The sequence below is a fragment of the Glycine soja genome, chromosome 7 (assembly GCF_004193775.1).
Source record: "Glycine soja cultivar W05 chromosome 7, ASM419377v2, whole genome shotgun sequence".
Lineage (NCBI taxonomy): Eukaryota > Viridiplantae > Streptophyta > Magnoliopsida > Fabales > Fabaceae > Glycine > Glycine soja.
The window spans coordinates 1,120,661-1,139,967 of NC_041008.1; the positions used below are offsets into that span (position 1 = coordinate 1,120,661).

The following is a 19,307-nucleotide window of genomic DNA, read 5'->3' on the forward strand; positions in this document are numbered from 1 at the left end:
AGCTGGGACTTGGCTTTGATATGCTTATGAAGGATAGGGACACAGGCTAGTAAAACTAGTGTCGAGCAAGAGTAATGTTATAAACTATTGTGCAGATTATCTTCATGTATTCATTATGAATAGAAAGGGTTCAATCCTTAGTGACACCCTGATATTCGAATATTTGAAACGTGTAATTTGCTAAGATGAAATTCAATCGTCACGATATTTCATCTATGCAGTAGTTTGTGGTATGTTATGACTTTGGTGATTTAATCGGTAATTACACTAAAATGGGGGAGGTTTGTTGGACATTTTAGTGTAATTGATCTCTTTATTATGTTAAAATAAGAGTGCACGCTTGTTTTAATGTAACAACGAAATGTTCGGTTTAGGCAAAGGTTGGAAGTTACATGGAAGTTACTAACTTCCATCAACGGTTGGAAGTTACATGGAAGTTACTAAAACTTCCATTAACGGCAATTTTTTAAAAATAAATAACTTCCATCAACCGTCAAAAACCACCTGTTCTTTGATTATAAATAATCATCCTGGTTCAGAAAGCATAACATGTGAAAAACTCACAAGACCAAAACAAAACTCTTGAATTATAATCTTCTGATTTTATCCGATTGAACAATTTTGGTTGAACCCCGAAATTTGATTCAATCTGAAAGTGTTTATACACGACTTCAGATTTATCCAGGATTATCTCGATTTTCAAAATTAACCAACACTTCGTAGTTCATGTCTCAAGCAAGCATTTATCCACCGCAAATAAACTAACTCTTCAGGATCTAAACTCTATCAGCATGTAGTTGCTAAAGTTCTTTCGTCAACCCTTAATTCTCTTTTCTAAGATGCTACCCTTCTTCCTTCAGAGCATGTGCCTGCATCCAAAAACATAAGGTGAAATTGTGTTGAAGTTTAAAGAACAATGGATTGTTTATAGGACCCCGTTTGGATAAACTTTACTATAAGTACTTATAAGAGAAGAAAATAAGAAGGTAAAATGAATTGATCTTGTTGCCTAAGTTAGAATCAACTTATGCATTTAACTTTTATAGAAGCTTTTTTCATTTGACTCTCCATAAGTTAAAGTGTATAAGTAATCTTATTACCTCAGGGTCTTCTAGAACAGCATTTGCAAGGATCTGAGTAGAATCCAATCTTCGAGCTAAGTCAGAATTGTCCATCTGCAGTCTCAAATTAGATTTCCTCAACTGTTCTGACTCACACTCAAGATCCTTTAGCCTTTTCAGCCTTATCTGAATCTCTTGGTCGTTAGCAGAAGCTTTGTATTCGTGATCTTGCAACTTGGCAACTTTTTGTTTAAGATTCATGATATGCTCCCTATTTTGTTCAGCTTCATACTTAAGTTTCTTCTTCAGACACTAAACTTTTGTTTTTGCAGTCTCAAGCTCAGTCATCATGTTAGGAAGAAGATGCTCTGCTATGGAAACCTGCCATAGGGGTAGTTATCATTCTAGAAGTAGTTATCATTTTGTTGTAGCAGTTATCATTCAGTTGTAGACATGCAATTGTGTATAAAAGCTCTATGAATCAATGAATAAGACAGAGAAGAATATTCGATACTTAGCTTTCATAGGAGGCCTTGGTCCTCGAAACCAAGTAGTGTAGTTTTCTCCCACCCCTCTGTGAGAAGCACCTAGATTCAGAAATTTTAGCTGGACTAGCTATTGCTATAATCATGGATGGGTCCCAGACATTCCTTATTGAAATTCAGGTATTTTCTTTTGTGCTTTGATTATATTAAATATTTTAAGTTGGAAATCACATTATGAACTTCCAACTATATTTGGCAGTTCTGTTTTGACTTTTGAGAAACATCACCACCATCACCCTTGTCGTCAATTGTAATATATCGCAATTTTGCAAATTGCAAGCCATTCTAGGAAATGATAATACTTACAGAACACTGGGTTCAGTATGTGCCAGCAATGCAGTATTTGCATTCTTGGAATTTTGGTTCAAATATAATACATGGTGTTGAGGTTATGCAGTATTTGCACCTCAGTACCGTCTGTTGGAACTCATATTGGGTTGAACCCTAAGTGCTAATCACAATATGCTTATGTAGACATGTTGTATATCTCTAGTTATACTTCTTAATTGTCATTGTCCTGTAGTCATTTTATTTCTCTTTATTATTTCTTTCGTAGTCAAATGAAGCAATGAGTGAATGCTCTGCTTTCTTAAAAGAAATCAAAGTTATTAATGTTTAAAATACAATGTGTAATTTGTAGTAAATCCAGGCAAGTTGTTACTGAAATCTTCTGATCTACTTGCTATGGCTTTCAGTTTGTGGTGTTTATGCTTTCTTCATGTCAGCGAACAAAGCTACTAGGAACACACTATTATAATATTATCAGCATCTTTTGAATCTTTTTTTTCTACTCTGACATCCTTCAAAAGAATTATTACGCTAATTCCAGTGGTATTTTGCAGGCACTTTGTCTTTCTGGTTCAACAGGTTCAAGGCAAGTTCATGGGATCCAACTAAAAAGAGCTGATATGATCATATCTGTGAGTTAATGTCTCTCTTTTGTTAGTATTTTTATTACTGTTTTTATATCATATGCTCATTTTTAATATTCTCTATTCTTAATGGAAAGTGAATAACAAAGGTATTGATAGGTTTTGTTTTCCTCATTCAAAGCATAAGCTGCTGTATTGAAATGAATGCTGTAAAGTTGTTCTTGACCATCTGTCTTTCCCTTGAACTTCAGGTTCTTATAAAGCAAGCAGGTCTTCCTCTCCAAGAACATGTAAGCCGATTTATGAATATGATATCATGTCAATATTGAAATTTTCACAGAATTAAATCCTCTGAATAAACAAATAAAAAAATAGCGGGAATATCGAAAAATAGTGCCTACTACTTCGCTGGGAGTGTGCTCTGCATCTTTCTTTTTGAGAATTTAGAATTTCAATGAATTACATTGAAAACAAACAAAAATATTCACATCTGGCTTCTCTATCTGATTTTTGCTTGATCATCTGGAGTTTTTCTGCAAAACTTTTTGTAAGTTAACTTATCATTCATAATCATACTCGTCCATCACATCACTTAAATATGTAACCATTTACGAAGTCAATTGCCTGTTTGGTGCTTATAATATCACCAGTTCAGATATGTTTTTGTTTTTATATTCGTATTGATTGTATTTTATTTCCTTGTCCTGCCTTTATACAACAGGCTGTATTTTTTAATTTTGTTAGTGGATTGGCACTGGCTGAAACTGCAGGAGATCTTGCTATAGCTGCAGCAATTTGCAGCTGGTTTTTGTTTTGGTTTTTTTTCCTAAATGATGTAAATTTTGTTAATCTTTATCTGACAATGATCATTGTCTTCTGAGGATTGGGGAGGGTATTGTTGACCATTTCATGCACCTTGTTTGGACAAGTGAATTTTGCTTTTGCAGCCAATTTATAATAAGCTAAACATGATTGTTGCACATGTGCATTTCGTTTTCTCCTATTCGGTCATTTTTTTTGGTACATAAAAATTTAGGGGGACCATACAATCATACGTTCCAATATACTATTATAGATTATAGATTTTAATCTTAATTAGTTTAATTTATTACGTTTGTCTTCTTTTCCCCTTTTTCAGTTGCTTGGAAATCCCTATTCTAAATGACATTGCATTCATTGGTGAAATTGACCTTGGTGGTGAGCTTCGCATGGTGAGCATGTTCTTTGTCATGTTAACGTTGCTTTTACGGTATTTTAAGGTCAATTTAGAGCCTTCAGTAGCATGACCTGTTGAATAACATGTTAAACTCTGATAAAATTTTGCGTCATGTACCCATATAGATCGTAAAAGTTTTTTCTTTGTGGGAATAGTCATTTGCCCGTTAGATCTCGTACCTGGTGTCTTCTGTGTTACCTTAAGATTTCTAAATACTGATAATGCTGTAAAGATCTTGTGGTATTGAACTTGTATTATTTATGTGATGATACAGGTTCCTAGAATGGAGAAAAGGGTATATACCGTCACGAAATTGGGTTTCAGAATGTGTATAGTACCCAAGGTGGCTGAAAAAGCTTTGGGAACTGAAGGTTTTGAAAAGATGGAAGTTGTTGGTTGCAGGAATCTGAAAGACATTATTAATACTGTATTTCCCAATCTAATGAGAAGAAGCCAGTGATTGGTCACAGACAATATATTTGTTTTCATAATTCATATATTTAGCTTACCAGTCATTAAATTTTCCGAACTTGAATTTTATAACTAGAATAGAATTAAGACCCAAGTTTTCATACTTTTATCCAGGCTATATTTTGTTCAAGCGATAAAGTGGTGTAATTATTGAGAATTTTTACTTTCAAAAGAGGTTAATCAATATTGCGGTGAAATTGAGGTAAAGTTTACCAATATTGAATTCTCGACGTAGTGTGCTTGACACAATGGGACAACATCCTGACCCAAACATTGGTTTAATAAATGACTGTTTCGGGCTTTCAGCTTTAAATCGTCATCATTGAATCCAATTCCCTTTAAAACTTTTGAATTACTTACAAAATATCAAACATACCATTAGAGGATCTACAATGGAGTTGTTTATGTGAGTTGCCTAAAAATAAGACATGTTGGAGCATTTGACATGGCATTTCTTATACAAGCACAACATTGTTTAATTTTATCAATGAAAAAGGTACTTTCTAGGCCAAGAATCAGCAGAAAAAGAAAAGAGAATTGAAGTGGCATTGTAAAATAAGCAACTCATTTAATAACCAAGCAATGATGCTCTTGACTTGACTATTAACTTTTGCATTGAATAGTTACATGAAATTAGTCTTTTTTCCCTTAATTTATGGTTCTTTTTACAGGAATTGTATATATTTTCATGTCTAGTTTGATTTTATAAAATAGATACTCTCATTTTGTGAATTAATGTTGGAACCACTTTAGTTTCAGGCCAAAAGAAGATAAGGTTCTTGCAGCTGGTGTTTCGCTAAGCGAGGCATATGCGCTTAGCGAGTGACATCTGCTAAGCGAGGCACATAGCTCGTTTAGCGTGATGGAAAGTCCTAGAAGATGATTAGTCAGAGATGTGTTCGCCCAGCGCGCCACAAGCTCGCCCAATGAGTTATTTGTCTCTTCTCGCGCTCAGCGCGCCCAACTCGCTAAGCCAAATTTCACTAACTTGCGCTTAACGAGACAATCTCGCTAAGCGAGCCTTCAGAATCTGAAATATCAAGGAGTCTTTAAAACAATGAAGTTAGCATAAACTAAAGAGAGGAGTCGAAAAACAAGCCTCCAAGAGAGTTTAGGTTAACGAAGTGAGATTAGGATTCTAGAGTTTGGAGGAGACATCCTCAACCATTTTTAGTCATTTTCTTCCCTCAAAATTTGTCCTTTGTGCTGAAAGTTCATTACTTGTAATGAAAGGCTAAAACTCTTGTTGGGAAGTTCTGTTGAACCTTTGATGTAAAATTCTTATACTATCTATTTAATGTTGTTTTTGTGTTTATTGCTTTTATCTATGCTTATTTTTGCATGATTGAAACTTGATCACTCATTTATATGTATAGTTAGGATTTTTAGTACTGGGAATTGCTTTAAAACCTTAGAACTTAATAGAGTAAGCTAGAAAACTATATGTCTAGAAATGGAGTGCAGTGATTTAGTCCTTATTATAGTGTAATTTTAATGCAACTCGTTTAAACCAAGTTTGTTGAGGGATCAAGGACGAGGTTTAAATAGAGTTGTTGAGGGATCAAGGACGAGGTTTAAATAGAGTTATGCTCATTCACTCGAGAGATCTTGGTTTGGGTAATTTTTCAGAATAAGAACACCAAGATAACGTTAAATAGAGAAAAATATATAGCAACATCAAACTAGATTCAGTAGAACGACCCAACGCTTTTTATTTGACTTTTTTTACTTCTCAATCTCTAAATATTTTAATTTGTATTTAACTAGATTTTCACACAAAAATCCAACTTGACATTTACTTTGCTTTTAATGGGAGTGAAACAAGTTCCCTCTGGATTCGATACTCGGTTCTTACCATTTTATATTACTTGTGCGAGCGACTTGGTACACTTACCGATTAACGTCGCAGAGGAACGAATATTGACTCATGAGTTAACACTAAACAAGTGCATGTAAAAAGAAAACACTAACTAGCAGCTGGTCTATTGGCCAGGTTTAATTTCCCGTTTGATGTGTAGTGATATCTTTAGGATTCAAGAAGCTAGGTTGATTGGTTGAAGACAGTAACCTTGCCCACATGCGGTCAGTTATAACAACCTTCTTCTCAATTTCATTTATCCGCTGCACAATACAAACCAAGTTCAATTTACAATGAACTAAAAACTGTACTGCACAAGATTACCAAGTTTTCAATTTCAATGTATAACATTAATAAAATATTACAATAACATCATGATCAACCACAAATTAAATAGGCAAATCCGACAGGACCAATCTGAGTGAATTTAATTAGAATGCAATATCAGTCTAAAAGTTTTTTTACACAGTCAATTTCGTAATAATTATTTTAAAAATCATATCTACAAGATTTTTAATTAGTTGATAGTGTAAATCAAATAATTACTTGGTGTGCTTAATTGTTAATAACCACTTTGTCTCTTTAATTCTCAGTACCAGTTTGTTATGGGGATAAAAAAAAACGGAAGTAAAAATTTCATGGACCAGTTTTCATTACAATTTTTCTAAAAATGCTGGACCATATTTATAAAATTATTTTGCTCTCATTTGTACCCCTATATACCAATTTGATGTTTATGCCTAATTATCCTGAAAGTTTGGCCCCTAATAAAAGGACAAACAAATAAATTACAAGCATAACTCTATTTGTGTTTTTACTTCCTTTTACAGTGTTAATTGAAATTCAACCAAACACTAGTAACACTATAGCAAACAGATTTACTAGACTAGAAAATGACTTACATAAAATGGAATATAAGCATGTTTGCCATTGACCGTGCCAACTGCGAAGCCTGTGTATCCAGCCATTGCACCATGAACAGCACTTTGAGCAAGGAGAGTGCAATGTACATTATCAGATGCAATACTTGGAACAGCACGGATCATGTAGGTGGGATCTACCGGACAGAAAAAATTTCAATTGGTTAGAACATTTACTTTATATAGGTAACACACTACCATTTGCACCAGTAGAAAGAAGAGAGCTCACCAATGTACTTCAGAGTTATATCCATCTTTTGACTTTTTGTGAAGTGATCCTAAAACAGAAATAAATAAATAAACGTATAAATTTATTACTACGAAAACTGAAAAAGAAAAAATCTGCATAATGAGAATCTCGTGGTTAGTATAATAGGTCAATTGCTTGAATGTAGTTTGAGAGCAGATGTTGTCAAAGCAAGATGGCTAACGAAGTTGTGAAATAAAGATATCCAACACAGCAGTTGAAATTTTTTTACATATCAATGTAGCTAATATTAACAATGAATTCTAAATTTGATCTAGTTACATGTGTTTTTTTTCTTCAGATTCTTGGAAGTAACGTACTTCAAAATTGTTAACCATAGTGCAAGAAAACAAAATGTTTAATAAAAAATACATACTTAAGGAGCATTATTCCTGATGTTTTACCTTAATCTTCTGGGATAACCACAGACCAACATCTTGAAGTAACTTGTTGCCAGAAGCTTCCTGCTTATTTGTAGCAGATAGGCTTTCTGAAATAAGCTCATGACCTGCACCTTCAGAAATTACTATAACCATGTGCCCGTTTTCTGCGAGTCTTTTCCTAATGAACTCAAAGAGTCCACCTGGACCCTCGAGGTAAAAAGGTGACTCTGGAATTAAGCAACAATCCACATCTCGGCTGGCGAGAGTTGCATACATAGATATAAACCCTGCATGATTAGGTAATGTCAAATAACCATAACAGCTAATACTACAAAAGAAGAAAATGCTAAAATTAACAGATTATTCAGTGGTAAAGGTGCAGCTTCTAGCTGATTCTAAAGGATAGGATAGTCCCAAGGTGTTGTTGGAAGGTATTGGAATTGAATATTATTTAGATAAGGCTCCTCTAAATTGAATTTTTCTTTAAAGTACGCAAGAAGGGGTGTATCCACCCTTGATTGAATTAAAAAACTATTGTGGTCTTAAACCTTGAGATTTAAGTTTGGATACACCTTACTCACATTAGAGACAAACTCACTTTGGGGGAATTTTTTTTATATTGTTCTTATCGTGGAAGATGGTATTGCTAGAAAATACAAGACCAACTATCATGTAGCCCAAAGATCTAAATGTTACTTACATGGACCAAAATAGAAAAAACACTGATATTCTAGAATGAAGATGTTGCAAATTGCAAAAATGAGAAACGTCTGAAACAGTTGAAAAACAATGGAGGTACAATCTTGCAAGATCACTAAAGGATAAGTGTTTGCCAAAATGGATGGCTCTGAAAGGACTAAAACCAGATCTTTCAGTCACCAAAGAAGTCATTAGGCATGAAAATGATCAAAAATGACAATAGAATAGCTAGAAAAACAAGAAAATGGGGAAGAATTATGAAAAGAGTTTTCTGTTAAGATAATCAAGCATCACAGCAGCTTACAGGTCATCTTTCAGATCTTCTACTCTATATAACTTCCATCAGGCTAAGCTTGTATTGTAAATTACGAAATATAAATGATACTTACCACTGTGACGACCCATTAACTTGACAACACCAATACCATTCTCAGTGCTTTCTGCTTCCACATGAGCAGCATTTATGGCTCGTTGTGCCTCTTCAACAGCAGTGTCAAAACCAAATGACTTATCAATAACCTGATTCAGGTACAACATGGTTAATTAGGTGACAGTTTAAAAGTAAATCCTTTTTATATTTTCAGCAAAGTAGCTTCTATTGTAAGGCTTCAGATGTCCAATTCAAGCATGCTCACCGGGATGTCATTATCAACCGATTCTGGAATTCCAACCACTGAAACTTTCAAGCCACGTCTTCTAATTTCCTGTGTGCAAATAACAAAACCTTAATTGCCTAAAAAAATCAACTTTCTGCATACCAGCATTTTAACAATTACCTCAAAAATCACAGAAGCCCCTCTCTGAGTTCCATCTCCTCCAAGTATGTAAACCTGATTAATTCCCCGATCCTGGATGCTATCAACAATCTTTAACGTATCATTGCCTCCTTCTCCTTGAGAGGTACCAAGGATGGTTCCACCACGTTTGTGGATGTCATTCACAACCTTTGGCGTCAATGGAATAGTATTGCAAGAATAAAAACCTCTATACCCTCCCTGCATACAATTGAATTGAAGTGGAGGAAAAGAGAGAACACTATATTACACAATGAAAATGCTCATGAAAAATTTCAAATGAAACTGCCAATCTGTCTCGGTTAGAAATAACGAAGGCACTTAGAGTGATTGGTACCTCTATTCCCAGTACTTTGTGCACCCCATACATATGGTATAACCCACAAACTATTTCCCTGATCACTGTATTTACACCAGGACAAAGACCTCCACATGTGACAATACAAGCATACACATCCTCGGACTCAAAATATACCTGGGAAACATTCAATCATTGTTGTCTGTCACCCCATAAATCACACACACATTGGTGGCAGCCAAACAAAACAAACAAACAGACCTTCTGACGCGGCCCAGCACGGCGAAAATGAGTCTCTCTTGGGCTATTCTTATGTACAACTACCTAGACAGAGAAACAGAAAATTGAATCAACAATTCAGGAACACTGTAATGAAAGAGAGAACAACAACTTGCCTTTTGAGCAATAGTATCATCCACATCAACAGAATGCTCCCTGGTGATGCATAAACCAATAAAAATTAACATCAGATTGAATCACCACAGCAATGTGCAAACAGCACCAGGAAGAATTAATTCAAACTTCAATGTTGATAGATAGTAAGTAACCTACTTAACAACTGAATACGAAGGATTATCTTGCAACGGATTAGGATATGTCTGCATGATCAACAACAACAAAAAAGAATCAGAGGTCAGAACATGTTTGTAATCAATGGAAGATATACATATAAATATATACAAACTCATACAAGAAGCAACACAAAGTAGTGTCTTTCTTTGTCCTCAATGTGTTTTTAGCAAATAAAAGAGAAGCATTTGGAGAAGAAGAGGTTACAGTGAGGTGAGGGATGTAGTCAGATAGATGAGGGACATCTTCAAGGACATAGCCAGCATGTCCAGTGATGATGTTGTGTTCAGAATTGGACATGGTGGAAATGGAATCACCACTTGAGTTTTTGGAGAGAAGCTTTGTCAAAAAAAGTAGAATTTGTTGTGTGTAGGAGACAACTCAGAGCAAAGCAAAGGAATCAATTTGGTTGAAACAGAAGATGAAATGGAAAAGTTCCATAGAGTGGATGATGTGTTTGTTTATGGCCGTTGATGATGAATCCAACGGCCAGAGACACGCGTGGGTTGATTCACCTTAAGTTAACTTACGTGTACTAGCTAGTCCAACGTTCGTCGGTCGAAGTCGAACACAGAAGACAAGAGAACGCTAGAAATAGACAAACACGAATTAATTTTTTATTTTGTTTAGTTTACATTATAAACACTATTTTACATGTATTATAGATATTAATTTTTTAGAATAAAAATTTATAAATTAAAATAAAACATTTAATATTTAATTTTACATGTATTTTTATTTTAATATAAATTAATAAATCATTATATATAAAAAAATTGGTTCTTATTTTATTATAATTTTAAAAAAATTACATAAACTAATATATACATTATTTTTTAAAAAATATTTTATATATTTTATAAAAATTATGTAAATTTAAAATAATATTTAAACAATCTAAAAAATTAAAAATTAATTACATTTTATAATTAAAATAAAAATTTATATTATTTATACATAAAAATAAATTTACATAATTTTTTTAAATAATTTATATATTGCTTTATGCTATTTTCTTGATTTATATAATTGGTATTAAAAACTTATTTACTAAACAATTTTTTATAACATGTTGGTTTCCTAAAAAATTAAATTATTAAAATTTTTATCAATTTATATAATTAGAATAAAAATAATTTATATATGAAAATAAATTTACATAATCTGTATAATTTATATATTAATTAATGTAACTATATTTATTTAAATAATTAGAGTGTATCTTAAAATAAATTTATAAAATAATTTATAAAATTTAATTATAAATTAGTAAAATAAAAATAAAAAAATATGTAAACTACTCAAAATAAAAATCTATAAAATGATATAAAGTGAAATATGTCAAAAAAATATTAAATATTTTTTTAATTTAAAAATTTTACTAATTCAAAAAATAATAATTCTTAATTATTGATACATACAAAATAATGTTTATAAAAGTTAAATAAATAAAACAAGTATCTTAGTAATTTATTATCTTATCTTAAATAAAAGATCATGAGTTTAACTTTTATTAAGATAATTTTTATTTTTAGTTTATTTAACCAACTATCACATAAGTATTATGTCTATAGCTTACTTAAGTGTTACATGAGTAGTGTCACATCAAAATTAATGTTTAACTTTTGAATGATCAACAAATACAAGAATCGAAATTGTTTATTAATCAAAAATAAGAAAATTAAATACCTTGATTTAGAAATAAGGGGACCAAAATTACAATTTAGCCATATATTTTCATATCTTGAAAGATTAATTATTAACTTTTCATAAAGAATATCTTAGGCACATAAGGAAGATTTAAAAGTATCATACTCAAAATTAATTTTACTAAAATAAAGAAAAAGTTTATTTATCAACTATACTAAGTAACAAGCATAAAAATTGATTTAATTAAAAAAAATACCCTTACCATGCACATCATAAATATGAATTAATGATTACACAAGTTATCCTTTTTAATTGTAATTAAATTAATTATAATCAAATTAACGATTACCAAATCAACAAAAAGTTACCCTATTTAATCAGATATCACAACGAAAATATGACTTTTTTGCATTCTATTAAACGAACCCATATTTTTGTTGTGATTAATGGGATGAAAAAAATTAAGTAACAGAAGTACAATTTTGATTCAAACAAATTTTGGAACACGTGGGAGTGAAAATAGAATTAAGGGAATAGGAATAGAAATTCCCCACAGCTAAAACTGTCCCGTTTAAAATGTGGTGGTTGTGAGGCCGAACTTTACTGGGCCAGATTCTAAAAGCCTGGGTAGCTCCAGTCCAGTACTTATTGGTCTTGATAATTATTTTAATTTTGATTAAAATAAAAAATATTGACCATTCCAAATTAATCTGATTCTCTATTGTGCGTTGCCCTGCTTCAGCTTCATAGGGCTTGTTGGCGGTGTCATAACTCGTAAGAAAACAAAGCTCATCGAATCGAAGTCCTTCATTTTCATTCTCTTCCTTGTCACTGATCGTCATGTACAGAGTTGCAGCATCATCATTCAGAAGGCATCTCAAGGTCACTACTAACACCATCGTATTCGTATCATCCCTTTTTATGTTTCATCCCAACTGTATTATTAATGTTTTGGATCTTACCCTGATAACAAAATTTTATTTTGATAGGTAAAAAATGTTTTTTTTATTGATTTTCTAGGAGAATTGGAACCCCTTTATGATTCATTATATGAAATTAAATCCACTCAACGGTTTTGCTAATTCCTAGATTGTTTTTTCATGTTACAATTGATTGTTTTGTTATTCCCATAAAAAAAATTTGGTAGCATTCATTGGTGTAATGGAATATTTTTTATTGTGTTGAATGCTGCTCTTTTTGTGTGATGAAACCATGCGATTAGGGCCATGGAGGTAACTTGGGATCCACTAGGTTTTCAACTTCAGCCGCGGTAGCTGCAAGGACTTCATCAGGTGGTTTGTTTAGCTGGCTTACTGGAGAGCGTTCTAGTGCTCTTCCTCCTCTGGACATGCCCCTTGGTGGTGTTGCTCTCCCCGATTCACTTCCAGATTACGTCGAACAAAGCAAGACCAAGATCACAACACTCCCCAATGGACTCAAAATTGCGTCAGAGACCTCTCCTGTATGTGCATGTTTCTAGTTGTTTGGTCTCTTGATATGTTTCAATGAGAATGTTACTATAAGATTTAATTTAACTCTGTCAATTCTTCTAGTTTTTTTTGGCTTCTTGATGTTTTCAATGAGAATGTTACTGTATGTGCATGTTTCTAGTTATTAGGCGTCTTGATGTGTTCAATGACAGTGTTAATGTAAGACATAACTGTGTGTGCATGTTTCTGTTTTTTGGCATCTTATATGTTCAAAAATGACAACGTTATTATAAGATATAGCTGTATGTGCGATTGTGCATGCTTGTAATTTTAAGGTGTCTTGATATGTTCAATGGCAATGTTACTGTAAGATTTAATGGTGTGCATTTGGGATTTTTGGCTAGTATATTGATTCCCCCTATTTTGTTGTTAATTAGAACCCTGCAGCTTCAATTGGGTTATATCTTGACTGTGGTTCCATCTATGAAACGCCATTGTCAAGCGGGGTTTCACACTTGCTAGAGAGAATGGCTTTCAAAAGCACAACAAACCGTAGTCACTTTCGTATTGTAAGGGAAGTAGAAGCAATTGGTGGAAATATAGGAGCCTCAGCCTCTCGGGAGCAAATGGGTTATACATTTGATGCATTAAAGACCTATGCTCCACAAATGGTTGAATTACTGGTTGACTGTGTAAGGAACCCAGCCTTCTTGGATTGGGAAGTCAATGAAGAGGTATTTATTTTTTCAAGTTTCTCTTTTCTCAGGGACTGATCTTGTAATTCTTAGGTCAGCAAGCTCATTCATCATTTTCTTCAGCTAATGGGCAGGCTTTTCTCTGTCTGTTTTATGATCTACAATATGATGGATAAACAATTACACATTCTTTTCATAGAAAAAAAATATGACCCCTGTCTAGTGGGGTAATGCTTGGTTGTTGAAAAAAAACATGGGAAAGTAAAACACCTTTAGTGTCTCTTTATAGTATTATATAGGATATTCCTTTCTTACAAGTATAGCTACTCTTTAATCTCCTCCTACAAAGTATATGAAAAGTAGACAAACTTATTCAGTATTTTTCTTTTTTTACATTTACATATTCTGCCCTTTTAAGTTTCAACTGTACTAAGTACTAACTTATGCTGAGCGCAAAATTATTTATTTTTTTGCCCTGTCTTTAAAGTATTTTTTTTCCATTTTCATTTCCCCTTTGTGGACTGAGAAGCTTATACAAGCCTTGGGAGAGCCACACTGCAATAGCAGAAAATCTAGCCAAACCATTAAGGTGACAACTGGCAAGGCCATATAAACCACACATTAATATCTCATTCTCCCAAAGTGGAACTTATTCCCATAGCTTGCAATTAAATCCTAGCATTCCACCTTGTTCTGCAGCCCTGACACCCATGCATATGATTGGAAGGCTTTGTTTCCAATTGATATGAACCTTGAGAGAACCAAAACCACACCATGAAAACTCACAGCCATTATGGTGGGACAACCCAACGACATATAAAACCCATGATGGAATCCCATACTTTTTCAGCATTGTAATCAAGTTACAAGCCTTGCAATTTGATCCTAACAGACTCAAAGGAGTCTTGCTAAAAGTTGCCATCCCCATTTTGTTTGTATAGTATTCTTTGTTGATAGCTGATATTGCATTCCTTCTTAACCTGTTGTTGAACCATCTATTGAAATAGCTTCGGAAGGTGAAAGCAGAGCTTGGAGAACTCTCTAACAATCCCCAAGGCTTGCTTTTGGAAGCAATTCACTCTGCTGGTTATTCTGGTGCATTGGCTTTTCCTCTTTTGGCTCCTGAAGCAGCACTGAACAGATTGGACGGCCCCAATTTAGAGGAATTTGTTGTTGTAAGATCTGTTATCCTTTCTGATACTGCATGAATCCTACTGGTATTAGTTTATGCAACACTTGTAGTTTTTACCATTTTCTTTTTGTTATTCCCCCTTGGTATCTATTTGAGAATCTAATTGTTGCTGGATGTAAAAAAATCAGGAGAATTACACAGCACCTAGAATGGTACTTGCAGCATCTGGGGTTGAGCACGAAGAGCTTCTATCTATTGCTGAGCCACTTCTCTCTGATCTACCAAAGGTTCCCCGTCCTGAAGAACCAAAGTCTATCTATGTTGGGGGTGATTTTCGCCGTCATGGTGAAGGGGTGTGTATAGGTTTTTATACATATTTACATTTTTCTTGTATCTCATTCTTTTCATTTATCCCCTTCAAAGAAATATTGTTATTTACCTGCAAAGATATGTTGCAAGGGCAGGGTACACATGTTGCTATTGCTTTTGAAGTGCCTGGTGGCTGGCAAAAAGAGAAAGATGCTATAGCTTTAACTGTTTTACAGGTACTCCATTTTGTGTTTGAGTCTGATAGAATTACTGTATTTTGTTTTTTGGTCCTTACTTTTGTTGCACAATAAAGGACAAATGAAATGATTGAATGGAAGTAATAATTCTTGAATTGTGCAGATGCTTATGGGAGGAGGTGGATCATTCTCAGCAGGGGGGCCTGGAAAAGGGATGCACTCAAGGCTATGTAAGTTTTACCTGTACTTTCTTGTCCGCTGTTTAGTTTGGTCAGCTACGTGCTTTAACATTGTCATTATCTTAAATTAAACTCTCCATTTATCTGTCTAATGTGCACTTCACCTTCCTTCATCATTTTAGTTTCATGCATACCCAACTCTAATATTTTAACTTGTTTTGCATGTACAACTGAATCCAGATCTTAATGTGCTGAATGAATATCAACAGATTCAATCTTTTTCTGCATTCAACAGTATCTTCAATAATACAGGACTGTTTGGCATCTATGCAAGCACTGTAAGCAAACACTTGTCACTATTTCTAGACATTCCTTTACTCAAAAAATATATTTTTGAATATAGATATGTATTTCCTTCTTTTTCCCCCTTTGAAAGGCTGGGTTATTATGTCTAGGGGAACAAGTTGCCTTATATTATGCAATGTTGTTAGAAGCTAGACAGCCTAGACTCAAAATGTGCTTATTAGTTGAAGACAAAGTTGTCTTGATGAACATTGATCAAAGTGTATGGCTAGTTTGAGGATTATACATGGCTTGTTGATGACCTTTGAATTGTTACTCATGAATTATGATTGCCATAATTAAACAAACTAGTTATTCTACTTTCTTTTCCTTTTCCCTTTTGATTAATTTTTAATATTATCATGGGATTGGACAAGAAATATAGGGATTGGAGATGTGTTGCTTTTCTTAACCTTTGTAAAGGATATATGCTCTTTTTGTATAGGGGAATTTCTAACTATGTTTAGTTCTGAGTTTTTGGAGAGAATGATGATAAAACAGAGAAACAAAAATAGGAATATTAGGTGGCACTTGGTTTTAGTGTTTTCTGTTTCCATTTTTGAAGAAAACAAAAAATAAGAGTGAAAATATGTTTGTTTAAAATTTAGAAAACATTTTCTCTGAAAATATTTTCAAAAACAGGTCCAAAACTGAAAACAACAAATCGACATTTTCAGTCTTTTCTGAAGAAGTGAAAACATGGTGGCACCTAGAGTACTTTCTTCTCAATACATGTTTTCTAAATCTTGAAAATTTGAAAATGAAAATAAAAAATAAACACTCAAACCAAGCACCACCTTACATAGTGTTAATTTAATTACAAAAAATGACCAAGGAGAGAATTCTCCTTACAAGGGTTTCCCCTTCACAAAGTGTTTCCCCTTTATACAACTGAACTAACTAATGTTCAATTCCCAAATGACAACAAATCGCAATCTATCCCTTCTAATCTATTCTCCTATTTAAGCTTATTCCCTACCTCTTGAACTGCCCCAATACTACTGTTTTAACTAACTACTCTTGTGAGAACATTTTTTAGAGGGAATAATTGCTTTTTTTTTTAAATCTTTCTTATGAAACTGCCAAAAATAAGTAATTACTTCTTCAAAATAAGCTAAACCATAAGTTAATAGTTACTGCTTAATATGTTATGCTGAGGTTGACACATTCAAATTTGTGCATGTAGAGCCCTGATTTTGTGCCAAAAACTGTTGATATAGCAGCCAAAGAACTAATAGCAATTGCTTCCCCTGGACAAGGTTTTACTTCTCTCCTGTTTCTGCAGTATTTTAGTTAGAATCTTTATTTGTGTGAAATTAAACTAGCATTTCTTTCGATGACAGTTACACAGGTACAGCTTGACCGAGCCAAAAAATCCACAAAGTCTGCAGTTCTAATGAATCTGGAATCTAGAGTATGCTCTTGCCTTCTTTAATACATAAACTGTAATGTGTTAAATCCTTTGAAAGCTTCTCTTCTATTTAGACTCCTTTGTTTATGCATCATTCCAGGGGCATCAATTTTTTCAATTTCTATTTATCTATTAGTCTTCAATAATGTTAGGAACTGATGTTATTAGACTCAGTACTTAGTGAAAAGCTTACATTTACCTCATCCCAAAGAGATGTGTGGGGCCTAAAACCTACAGCATGCGAGACCCCACTTGACCAACCCCTTGGGTTCACAGTTCCCTTTATACACATCCTCATGTATGTCTCATTACCACGGTTTTATCACCTTTTTTTTTGTGTTTTCCTTTGAACATGTCCACCTCAAACACAATTTTCATGCCTAGCTTAGCCAGGGTCTCCTTCCCTCCTGAAACTATGAAAGCTCTTAAAAAAGTATGCCGATTTAGAATCATTGCATGCTTATGCCTTGTGATTCTTTTTTGAGAAATGCTAGCAACGCACTCTCAACACGTTCCTCCTAACACACTCTTTATAATTGGTTGAAATTTATTAGAAGTCACAATTTTTTATAGGTCCCACTTGTTATTTAATGACTCTTTTCTGATTTTGTAATTTTTAATAAATTCTAACCAATGATAGAGTGTTAGGAGGAGTGTGTTGCCAGCACTTCTCTGCTGAACTCTGTCTGGTTAGATTTCATTTGGATCTCATTCTTAAAATAATCATTTTTTTGCAGATGATTGCATCAGAAGATATAGGAAGGCAGATTTTGACTTATGGAGAAAGGTAAACAATCAATCTCAAAAGACCTTAAAAAAATTCTTTTCGTTTATATGTTGCTGGCACCTTTTCTCATTTTACGAATATACTCTATTCACAAGCTATAATTCTTGAATGGAAGTGTATTGTTACCCTTTTCAGGAAGCCTGTGGAACAGTTCTTGAAGGTCGTAGATGAAATCACGTTGAATGATATCACTAAAATTGCTCAGAAGATTATTTCCTCACCTTTGACGATGGCATCATATGGGGATGGTATTAAGTTTTTCCTTTCAAGAATTTCTTTACTAATTGATAACTCTAGACTTGACTGAGAAACATGATTTCTTTCTTTTGTGGCAGTCATGAATGTGCCAAGTTATGAATCTGTTAACAGCAAGTTCCATGCAAAATGAAATTGCATGTGATCCACCTTCGGCTCATCATATTTTCTGGATCACAAGCATGCCTACTTCCAATTTTCAAGAGCAATATACACCGAATCAGCAATGCTGAAAATAAATCCCAGAGAATTTTTTTGTGCGGATCTGAGGAACCATTGTTCTTGTTCCATGTTTGTTTTTTTTTTTTATAACGATTTGCCTTACTGTATTAGGTGCATCGGTCTTATGGCTAATGTGCACCTTAATTTTTTATTTTATGAACTAATTCTCAAGAGAGCACGAAAGCCAAGCCACGCATGAATAGATCAAGAAAAATGCAAGTAATAATTTTCTAACATGTTCTACAGTTTCTCTTGGATATATTTATTTAGGGTTTATTAAATATTAAATATAATCCATTAAATAAGTGGCAGGTCTTGTATCATTTTGTTGGCCCTATTATATCAATTGTTAAATTTTTAAAAAATGAACAAATGTTTGACCTATTTTTTAATGTTTTAAATAATAATTCATAGTCAAAATATTTCAAGATTTTTGTTTAGAAGTTTAAAACATGTAATATCAAAACTATAATAAAGGTTTTCTACTAAAAAAAAGGGATCCACAATGAAGATTATTTTTCTTGGTTCTGCAGAGAGTATAATAAAGGCAATCGTACTATGAAAAATTCATTTGAAATATTTAATAAAATTAGTTGATTAACTTACTGATAAGTATTACATATATTTAGTTAATAAAAAAGTATTTTCTAAAAAATAAAATAAATAGTACAATAAGTAAAACAAATTGTGTAATATTAAAATGAGGTAATAAATGAGTAGTTTTATTAAAGTATTTATGCTATAAACTAGTGAAACAAGCTTAT

The 19,307-nt window shown here is 33.2% G+C and overlaps 2 protein-coding genes and 1 long non-coding RNA gene across 6 annotated transcripts; 2 read left to right on the forward strand and 1 right to left on the reverse strand.

Moving 5' to 3' along the window:
• Positions 1 to 720: 720 nt before the first annotated feature.
• Positions 721 to 4,168, forward strand: LOC114419208. Of its 4 annotated transcripts, none has more exons than XR_003668202.1 (6): positions 721 to 986; positions 1,106 to 1,726; positions 2,449 to 2,526; positions 2,730 to 2,768; positions 3,617 to 3,689; positions 3,969 to 4,168. It is a non-coding gene; the product is annotated as an uncharacterized LOC114419208 (long non-coding RNA). The 4 variants fall into 4 exon arrangements; XR_003668203.1 differs by having other exon boundaries at positions 721 to 888; XR_003668204.1 differs by having other exon boundaries at positions 721 to 888; positions 1,394 to 1,726.
• A 1,765-nt stretch (positions 4,169 to 5,933) lies between these two features.
• Positions 5,934 to 10,365, reverse strand: LOC114417974 (ATP-dependent 6-phosphofructokinase 3-like). The gene is made up of 12 exons (XM_028383079.1): positions 10,142 to 10,365; positions 9,917 to 9,963; positions 9,760 to 9,799; positions 9,626 to 9,688; positions 9,404 to 9,541; positions 9,049 to 9,267; positions 8,908 to 8,976; positions 8,662 to 8,791; positions 7,595 to 7,860; positions 7,173 to 7,221; positions 6,926 to 7,080; positions 5,934 to 6,286 (listed from the first exon to the last, which is right to left on the reverse strand). The coding sequence occupies exons 1-12, from the start codon at positions 10,232 to 10,234 to the stop codon at positions 6,161 to 6,163; spliced, it is 1,395 nt and encodes a 464-aa protein (XP_028238880.1). The 5' UTR covers positions 10,235 to 10,365; the 3' UTR covers positions 5,934 to 6,160.
• A 1,923-nt stretch (positions 10,366 to 12,288) lies between these two features.
• On the forward strand, positions 12,289 to 18,786 carry LOC114417975 (mitochondrial-processing peptidase subunit alpha-like). Its single transcript, XM_028383080.1, has 13 exons — positions 12,289 to 12,466; positions 12,807 to 13,046; positions 13,452 to 13,748; positions 14,717 to 14,884; positions 15,030 to 15,194; positions 15,306 to 15,386; positions 15,511 to 15,577; positions 15,767 to 15,864; positions 17,055 to 17,127; positions 17,212 to 17,282; positions 18,017 to 18,066; positions 18,202 to 18,314; positions 18,402 to 18,786. The coding sequence occupies exons 1-13, from the start codon at positions 12,425 to 12,427 to the stop codon at positions 18,452 to 18,454; spliced, it is 1,518 nt and encodes a 505-aa protein (XP_028238881.1). The 5' UTR covers positions 12,289 to 12,424; the 3' UTR covers positions 18,455 to 18,786.
• Positions 18,787 to 19,307: the final 521 nt, after the last annotated feature.

What these genes read in the sequence shown, in the direction of transcription:
- LOC114417974 (XM_028383079.1), bottom strand. Translation starts at nt 10,234, where the DNA reads ATGTCCAATTCTGAACACAACATCATCACTGGACATGCTGGCTATGTC. An exon ending in CCTTCGTATTCAGTTGTTAA is followed by an intron (nt 9,800 to 9,916) that starts GTAGGTTACTTA and finishes ATGCATCACCAG; the next exon opens with GGAGCATTCTGTTGATGTGG. An exon ending in GTTAATGGGTCGTCACAGTG is followed by an intron (nt 7,861 to 8,661) that starts GTAAGTATCATT and finishes CTAATCATGCAG; the next exon opens with GGTTTATATCTATGTATGCA.
- LOC114417975 (XM_028383080.1), top strand. Translation starts at nt 12,425, where the DNA reads ATGTACAGAGTTGCAGCATCATCATTCAGAAGGCATCTCAAG. An exon ending in TTCGCCGTCATGGTGAAGGG is followed by an intron (nt 15,195 to 15,305) that starts GTGTGTATAGGT and finishes TTGCAAGGGCAG; the next exon opens with GGTACACATGTTGCTATTGC. An exon ending in TAGCTTTAACTGTTTTACAG is followed by an intron (nt 15,387 to 15,510) that starts GTACTCCATTTT and finishes TGAATTGTGCAG; the next exon opens with ATGCTTATGGGAGGAGGTGG.